Source organism: Rhododendron vialii, chromosome 9a (assembly GCF_030253575.1).
Source record: "Rhododendron vialii isolate Sample 1 chromosome 9a, ASM3025357v1".
Taxonomy (NCBI): domain Eukaryota; kingdom Viridiplantae; phylum Streptophyta; class Magnoliopsida; order Ericales; family Ericaceae; genus Rhododendron; species Rhododendron vialii.
In genome coordinates this window covers 17,073,195-17,082,958 of record NC_080565.1, presented here as the reverse complement: position 1 = coordinate 17,082,958, position 9,764 = coordinate 17,073,195, and the positions used below count along the sequence as shown (strand labels likewise).

At 39.1% G+C, this 9,764-nt stretch overlaps 1 protein-coding gene across 1 annotated transcript; it reads left to right on the top strand.

Annotated features, from left to right (window-relative positions):
* The first annotated feature begins 399 nt into the window (after nucleotides 1-399).
* LOC131299684 (uncharacterized) lies at nucleotides 400-963 on the top strand. Its single transcript, XM_058325263.1, has one exon. The coding sequence runs from the start codon at nucleotides 400-402 to the stop codon at nucleotides 961-963; it is 564 nt and encodes a 187-aa protein (XP_058181246.1).
* Nucleotides 964-9,764: the final 8,801 nt, after the last annotated feature.

Genomic DNA, 9,764 nt, shown 5'->3' with positions numbered 1-9,764 from the left:
ACATTCGTGAGATTATTCGCCTTCATGGAATTCCTGTTTCTATCGTATTAGACCGAGATCCAAGGTTTACCGCGCGCTTTTGGCAGAGTCTGCAAGCCACTCTTGGCACCAATCTCTTATTTAGCACCGCTTATCATCCTCAAACATATGGGCAATCTGAGAGGGTGATCCAAATTTTAGAAGATATGCTTCGGGCTTGTGTTATGGACTTTCGGGGCAATTGGGAAGATCACCTACCGTTGGTCGAATTCGCGTACAACAATAGTTACCAATCTAGTATCGAGATGGCACCGTATGAAGCTTTGGTATGGGAGACTTTGTCGATCACCCGTTTGTTGGACCGAGTTGGGCGAGGCTACGTTGGTTAGGCCAGAATTGATCTAAGAAACTTCCAAGAGCATGAGAGCGATTCGTCAACGTCTTCTTGAAGCACAAAGGAGAACCACCGAGCAAGTCAAAGTGATTCGTCAACGGTTGTTAACCGCGCAAAGTAGGCAAAAGAGTTATGCCGATCGTCGTCGCCGACCATTATCGTTTGAAGTGGGAGATCACGTGTTCCTTAAGGTGTCGCCACGTCGGGGATTATCTCGTTTTGGGCAAAAGGGCAAGCTTTCACTGCGTTTTATAGGACCGTTTGACATTATTGAGAAGATTGGGGAAGTCGCGTACCGATTGGCCTTACCACAAAAGTTATCGGGCGTTCATAACATGTTTCACGTATCGATGTTGCGAAAATATGAACCGGATCCGTCACACGTTCTTGAGTGGTCCGAACTAGAGTTGGAAGCCGATGCATCTTATGGGGAGGAGCCGATACGTATCCTAGATTCGTGTGACCTAGTTTTGAGGGGTAAGACCATACCGTTGGTACGAGTTCTTTGGAGTAATCTCAGAAAAGAGGAATCGACATGGGAAAGGGAAGATGAGGTTATGGAGAAGTATCCGCAACTATTTTCAAATTGAATCAATGTGAGTTCCAAATCCCGATTTTGTGATTGTTAACTTGTTGTTTGACGATACGTGTTGCGGTGTGAGCATGTTTACTTGTTGTTTGATGATACGTGTTGCGGTGTGAACATGTTTACTTGATGCATGAGTTTATTTGACTTGAATTGTATATTTCAGGACGAAATTTCTTTAAGGAGGATAGATTGTGGAGACCCGTAAATTATTATAATTTCAGAAATCGTTTAATGCGTGAAAGAATTATATTATTAATAAAGTTGTACATTTGTTTGTGGGGGTGTACGGATATACGTCTACCGTTGTGTATCAGACATTTAGAGAATAGTTGGATTTTGAGTTTCGGTGTTGAAATGATGTGTGGAAGTGTTGGTAGCAATCGGGGTTTGATTTGATGAACGTTGGCAAAAAATTTCGAATCTGTCTTTAATGTACAGGTATAGCTTTTTCTAGTACAGGTACATCGCGACCAGAAACTGTGAAATGCTGAAATTTCTGGGTACCTGTATCAGTACTATCATTCCATGGTACCGGTACATCGTGCAAAATTTCTGATTTTTTAGCATGCATGACAGCTCACTATAAATACCCCCATTTACCATTTTTCACACCCAAAACCCTCGAACTAGACCTGGAAACACCCCCTCTCACCTACCCAATTCCAATCTCACCCAAAACTCTTGATTTCAACATCAAATCTTCAAGATCCAAGGGTTTTCTTCCTCAAAATCACAAGATTCTTGCATTTGGTGAACCAAGGGTGAGTTTTGTGTTCTTGTTATCACTCCTTGAAGCTCTACCACGTTTTTCTCTCTCTCCTCTAGATTATTTGTTGATCTTTGCTTGTTATTCATGTTTTTGAGCTATATTTGCTCTAGATCTTGTATCCAAGCTTGGGTGAAGATTGTCTTTGAAGGATTCAAGCTTATTGCTTTTGGTAGACCAAGGGTTTTGCTTAAAACCCATCTAGGTAGGGATTTCTCTCTTCCTCTACATGTTTTGTGGTGACTATGTGTGATTTAGGTGTTTATTTGCTATATATGGTCAAATAGAATGTTTTATGGCTTGAGGATTGCATTTTCTTTGATAGTGGTATTGTGGTAACGAGTGCTATGGTCCATGAGCTATATGTGTCGTATTAGATAATGTCGGTGTGTGTGGAATGAGTTTATGGCATTGGTATCAATTGTGACGATAGTATGGTTGTTGTTGTTGTGAAGTGAATGGGAGATTTAGTGTGACGCAAAGGGTGGAAACACACGGTTCGCAAGGAGTGGAGTCTATTGTGACGCAAGGGGTGGAAACACAATCTTGCAAGGGGTGGAATTTTGTTGGAAGAAGTGTATGTGCGTGTGTGTACGTATGGGTTTGTGATTGGGAATTGTTATGACATTTGCAAAAGGGTGTTGAGGTGCATTATTTGGATTTGTCATTTTATTTGATTTGTTTATGCTTATCATCTCATTGCATGTAGATTTTTTAGAGAATTTCCTACTGGGCTAGTGTAGCTCAGCAAATCCTTCTTTTCAGGTTCGAATGCAGGGCAATAGGTTGCATGACATGGTGTATTTGGAAACGAAGACTTTTGGAAGCCAACATGTAACGCCCCCAATTTTGGGTACGTTAAATAAACATTTTATTGATAAAACCATATGGAGTCTGGCTCGTTATTACAACAAAACTCCAACAATAGTTCAATAATTACACAAATGAGGAGGGTTCTAGGGTTCCTAACTACAGCTCCACCTGCTCCTCCATCCTAGCCAGCTCCAAAAGCCTCCAAGGTGTACTATTCATCTTGATCATCTACAAGGTCTGACACATTATACCGGCGTCGCCACCAATATAATATGTCAGGGTCACCAAAAGGTAACACCGTGAACTACAAAAGCTTAATAGAGTAACCCATACCCACTAACCCTTAACTTACAAACATTAAACCATAAAAATCATAGATTTTCACATAGATCAAACATACTTGACAGACAACGACACACCGCATTCACTATTCAACTAGCGTTGGTGTCCAAGATTCTCTAGGTTTCTCCTACGCGACTCCTCGTAGACCGTGTCAACATTTTATCCACATTTTCATAACCATATCACATTTTCAAAAAAATCGTTTTTAACACACCCAACCTTGGTTCCGCCGTTCCGGGTTCCCGAATATCCTCACAATGGTTCTGCCGTCCCGGGTTCCCATTGGCAAACATTGCATTGGCTCCTCTCCGCAGATAACCAAGCCATTTCTCACCATGGTTCCGCTGCTCCGGGTTCCCATGGGAACGCACACAACCTCACAATGGTTCCGTTGATCCGGAATCCCATTGGAACACACACAACCTCACAATGGTTCCGCCTTTCCGGATCTCCATTGGAACAAACAAAACCTTACAATGGTTTCGCTTTTTCGGATCTCCATTGGAACACACACAACCTCACAATGATTCCGCTCTTCCGGATCTCCATTGGAACACACACAACCTCACAATAGTTCCGTTTTTTTCGGATTCCCATTGGAACACACACAACCTCACAATGGTTCCGCTTTTCCGGATTCCGGATTCCCATTGGAACACACACAACCTCACAATGGTTCCGCTTTTCCTGGATTCCCATTGGAACACACACAACCTCACAATGATTCCGCTTTTCCCGGATTCCCATTGGAACACACACAACCTCACAATGGTTCCGCTTTTCCGGATTCCCATTGGAACACACACAACCTCACAATGGTTCCGCTTTTCCCGGATTCCCATTGGAACACACACAACCTCACAATGGTTCCGCTTTTCCGGATTCCCATTGGAACACACACACACATTCCCACAATGGGCAAGTCCGGCCACATTGGGGTTTCAAAACTTTTTCTCCTTTTCAAAACACGCCTTGTCATTAACACACCCTAGGCGTCATGTTTCTACTTTCTTGATTTCCGTGTCTCGTTCTCATGCATAGACTCCGCGGTAGGATTTTTTCACAATAGTAAACTTAAATCATTCATTGAAATCTTGAAACTCAACTTGCAAGATCATCCAATTCTATATTAGTAATCATGCTCATAACCATCCTAAAGATCAAAATACGAATACTTCTACCAACAATAAGTCTTTATCTTCCGAAAACCGTTCTTTCTTCCTTTATGGGGAAATTCAAAACAACATATGTTTATTGAAGCAAAAGTCAATTATTCAACATGTTCATACTACCATTAGCAAAATGAGTTTGTTAACCATCATGCATTCTAAACATAATAAACAATAGATAACCTTATTTTCTTTAAAAAATACTTCAAGTTATACTTTGAACTAGAAAGTAGGGACATTCTCTTTCTCAACATATGGTTCTACACTATACTTGGGTTTAATGGACGAGGGACTCTACATATACTTAGAGATAGTGTATATGGGACTCTACATATACTTAGAGATAATGTATATGGGACTCTACCTTACTTCTTGGCGGTAGGGCGGCTACGGAAAGTACGTCGGTGATCGAGCGGAGGGAGTAACTTCCTACGGAATGCTTATGGTAGCTTCGAAAGAGAAAGGTTTCTCTTGAAACTAGATCTTGACTACTACTACTACTACTTTTGGATCGAGAGGGTGGTCGGGTGGCAGTTTAGGACGAGTTTCTTGAAGAACACAAGAAGAACTTCAAGAACAAGAAGAACTAAGCAAGAACAAGGGAAGAATACAAGTTTTTTTCTATAGAGAAGTTGGAGCAAGAAGTGAAGGTGTGAGTTTAAACTTGGAATGGCTTGCTATTTATAGGCCAAGGCTCCTCCTCTCCCTCTCTCAACCGAATCTCTCTCTCTCTACATCTTTGATTTCTTTCACTTGTCAAGCTTGATTGAGAGCTTGATGGGTTAGGCCATGGGGCTATCTAGGCTTGCATGGCTAGATTTTTGTACCTTGGGTTGGATTATGGAAGATTTGGTGGAGGGAAGAAGGGTTTGTACAAGATTTGGTGTTTAAACAAACATAAAAGGACAATTGAGAGGTAGATTTTTGGCTAGGAAGAATATATACCCATGGATTTGAAAAGATGCAAGAAGATCATGGTGATCAAAGCATGGTACAACCCAATCTTTCTTTCTTCTCTCTTTCTTCCTCCCTCTCTCTCTCTCTCACTCGGCTACTCTCTCTCCCTCTCTCTCGGCAATCTCTCTCTCTCTCTCCCTCTTTCTCTCTCCTAGTACACTATATATATATATATATATATATATATATATATATATATATATATGCATATATAATATTGTAGAAATACAAAGGTACTAGATTTTCAAAATCAAATATCCCATTAAAGAATTCTAATTAGGCACATGTTTCTATTAAACTAATAGATATTGTACTTTTGGAAATCTATATCTATATATAATATTGTATATATGTACACATGCCTATATATACATAGGTACCAAGAATATATGGCTTAAGATTTTCCCATTAAAATATAATATAGGTACTAGTACTAATTCATTAAAAAAAATACTAAAAAATTTATGGTTTAGATTTACCCACATATTCTAATGCATAAAAGCACATGGGAAAATCAACACTTGAATATTCAATAGGATTCTAGTACTTAATAGGAAGATTAGAGCTATTACCCAATGGGTAATCGTTTCCCTAGCGGTTAATAACCAATGAATAATGGAGAAAAATGATATCTAATAAACAATACATATATGTCCTTTGCACATGTGTATATATAACTATATATTACTATATCCTTGTACTTATCAAATATTCTAATGGAAGGCCTATGGTCCAATGGACAAAGATTACCCTAACATTTATTGACCAATGGGTAAAGGTTAAAGGTCCAAAGGGTTCCACTAGGGTTTGAAAGGTTCAAGAAGGTTCAAAAAAAGCTCATCTAGGGTTAGGAGAAAGTAACTAGATGAATTGGTAGTTAGGTCCCTCTAACTTATTGGTTAGAATCTAGCTATACTTGCCAAGTAGAATCTCTAGCCAAGAAATATAATTTTAAAAGGCTAAAATTTTAATTATGACGGATTTTTAGGAATTAAAAGGGATTTCAAAAGCAATCCAAGTAATAAAAAATAAAAATTCAAAATTTTAACGAAATTTTTTCTTACTAAAAATCAGGGTTGTTACACAACATGACTTAGTTACCCATCCATCTTTGTATTAGTCTACTTTTGGATAGAGATGGTATTGTAACTAATTTACTTTGTTTGATCTTTTGACATAAGATTGTAATATTCTAAATACTTTGCACATGTATTTAACTTAATTTGGGCCACGGTGCCAAGGATGTATTTTTTTAAAACTTGGGGACTTTGTTTGTAATTAAACAGGTGGGAAACCATTTTGGGTATTATTCGTCCTATGCGAGGATCTTTTATCGAAATGATTTATTTATTTATGTTGAAAATTGAGTGCGTGACATCCTCACCTACTTCTCTGTCTTCGGCGGCGGTACGGTATTTCCATGATAGCTTGTATCTTACAAGGGTCCACCTGAATTCCTCTTTGAGTGATAAGGAATCCTAGCATTTTTCCAGCGGTTACCCCAAAAATGCATTTTTGAGGATTAAGACATAACTTAAATTGCCTAATCCTTTCAAAGAACTTTTGAAGTGCTTCGTAGTGTCCTTCCCTTTCTTTCGATTTGACTATCATATCATCGACGTACACCTCTACTTCTTTGTGCATCATGGTCATGCAGCAGTGTTGTTGCAATCCTTTGGTAAGTGGCTCCAGAATTCTTCAACCCAAATGGCATCACTTGATAGCAGTAGGTTCCCCATGGTGTGGTAAAGGTGGTTTTCTCCCTATCCTTAGGAGACTTCAGTATCTGATTATACCCAGAAAATCCATCCATGAAAGATAATAGTGCATGCCCTGTGGTATTGTCCACAAGTTCATCTATATGCGGTAACGGAAAATCATCCTTCGAGCTGGCCTTGTTGAGATCTCGGAAATGCACACAGACCCTGATTCCCCCAGTCTTCTTTGGCACTGGAACGATGTTAGCTACCCATTGCGGGTATTCATTGACTATAAGAAAACTAGCATTGATTTGTTTAGTGACCTCTTCTTTTATCTTTAAGACCCAGTCAGGGCGCATACGTCTTAGCTTTTGTTTAACAAGCTTTGCATCAGGATAAAGAGGAATTTTTTGTTGAACAATTTCGGGGTCTATACCAGGCATGTCCTTGTATGACTAGGCAAAAACATCTTTGTATTCTTTTAGCAAAAGGATTAATTTTTCACTTTCTTGAGAAGATAGTGTTGCACCAATTTTAACCAATTTGGGCTCATTTTCAGAGCCTATGTTTGCTATAATTATTTCCTTAGAAAAAGGTTTGGCGTGCCTCTCTTCTTCTCTCTCGATGAATTCTAGAATTTCTTCCTAAAAAATTGGATTATCAGAATCCACGCAGTTAATCATAGGCAAAGTGAAATACTCTAAATCCTCCTTTTCATTGCTAAAATTGTCAAAAGACATTTCAAAGTTAAAATTCAAAATAAATATTGTGCCTTGGTGTTTTGACCGGGCTTTCCTTACTAGACTCAGTAGTTTGAAAAGATGAAAAACTAGGCTCGGATTGAGTTGACTCGGAGTCAGAGTCAGAATCGGAACTAAGATTGTAGTCAACATTTTTTATCTTCTATTTTAGAGTGTGTTCCACGATCCAGTTCGGGTAAGCCCCTTCTGCAACATCCACAATTAGCTCAGAGCAATCTTTTTCCTCACCAAGGTTGATCATCAACACTTTACTGTCATCTTGATTCGCACTTTTATTATTGTCACCATGTAAGTCTTGGAGGGTCATTTGGTTTGCCACTGTTGTTGCTTCTTCTAGTTGAGCTTAACTTCTGCTTCATCGCTGTTGTCGACTTTCCGTGTGCCAACAAATCCCCACCAGTTGCCAAATCTATATGTGATGGGATGGATTACCCTTATTTCGTCATCGGTAACCCCCTCATCAAAGCGTAGGTTTAATGATACTTCATCTAGTGGTTCTGTTACGCCCTCAATTTTTAACATAAATAATAATAACTTTAGATAATTGAAAACCTCGCGACAATATAGGTAATACCCCAAAAGACATTACAATTCCCACATTCGGATGAACTTGATTAACTGTTACAACATTCCTAAAAAAATAAACAATACAATGCAGTATGGTTTTCTTTACAATGATACTAGGATAACTTCTGAAAATAGCCTTTGATAGTGATATCGGCATGCACTCCACACACTCCATGACAGTGACCTGCAATGTACCTGAAAAGGATAGGTTGAGCTACACTAGCTCAGTAGGAAAATCTATTCTAACATTATGTATATATGAGAAGACAAGTGCAAAGGAAGAAACATCGTTAGAAAATGGCAATTTGAACCAACCATGAGTATAATACATAGTCAAGACGTTTAAGAACTCAAAGGACTCTTTCGTGCCAGCCTTCTCATTCTTATGTCCTGTATCGTCATCTATCATATCCCTACAATCAGATTCCGTTTTTAGCCTAACGTGCGAATGCCTGTACCGGTCTTCCTCAATGTGTCACACTATGGCAGGTCATCTATGCCTCTTTGGCAAACACTGTACCAAATGAAAATTTGAATGACAGGTAATAACAAGAATAGTGTAGTTAAAATTTCACATGAAACCCGTTACCACAAGTCACCACACACTACAATGATATCTCAAATTCTTAGTTCAATACAATCAACATTGCCCTTATAGTTACCACAGCTTTCCCTGAGTCTTTTCCCTAAGTTAAACCGGAAGAGAGTCACCGTGGCTTTACCTAGGTCTATGCTCATATCCGGAGAGTAGTTGGGTCCCCACGGCTTTACCCGGGTCTATTTCCTCTTTCACAGCGTAACAGGGTCACCATGGCTTGACCCAGGTCTATTCCCGCATTCATGAGGCACTTGGGTCACCACGGCTTTACCCGGGTCTGTTCCCATAATCACAATTACTCACGATGTAAACTTGTCGTTACGATTTCATAACAGGGTCTAATACATTACAATCAACACCCACATACCAACGAGTATAACAATCACGCCCATCTCACATTTTCCACGATCGTCATCATTTCAACCAAGACTCATCATAAATTCATAACTCAACCTTTGAGCAATATTTAAGGTCTATCAAACTCATTATTAAGTTGTGGCAACTAACCACCATTTACTTCTGTAGTCCTAACTTTTTGTATACTTAACCTGTAAACGTAATTTTGGTGGCAATTAAAAGATGACTTCAAAACCTTGAAATCGATATATCATATGCTTGAATTGGACTTCGGATGAGGAAGTTATGGCCAGTCGAAGTTGGGCAAAAACCCAGAAAATGATAGCAACAGCAGAAAACGAGGCAGCTAACACACCTTCACTCCTATGAGCATAACTTTCTGTGTACTTAGAGTCTTAAGGTGATTCTGGCGGCCCTGGAAAGCTAACTTCAAGACCTCAAATTCAGTATATAGTTTGCATGTTTTCGATATCGTATGAGGAAGTTATAACTGTTTGAAGTTGGGAAAAATCTCAGAAAAACGGACAGTAGCAGAAAAAAATGGGACACCAAGAGAATTTTGGGGATTTTGAAGGAATTGAACAACAAATCTCAATACAATGATCAATAGCAAGTCTTAAACACTATATCAACTGATAAATACATAAAAGTAGTCAGATTTCCCTACCACAATGGGTTTTGAGCAAAACCCTAATTGATCCAAGCTTAAAACCACCAAGATCTACCTACTCCCAAGCTGCAATACAAGACCTAGGTCCAAGATTCTCCAAGA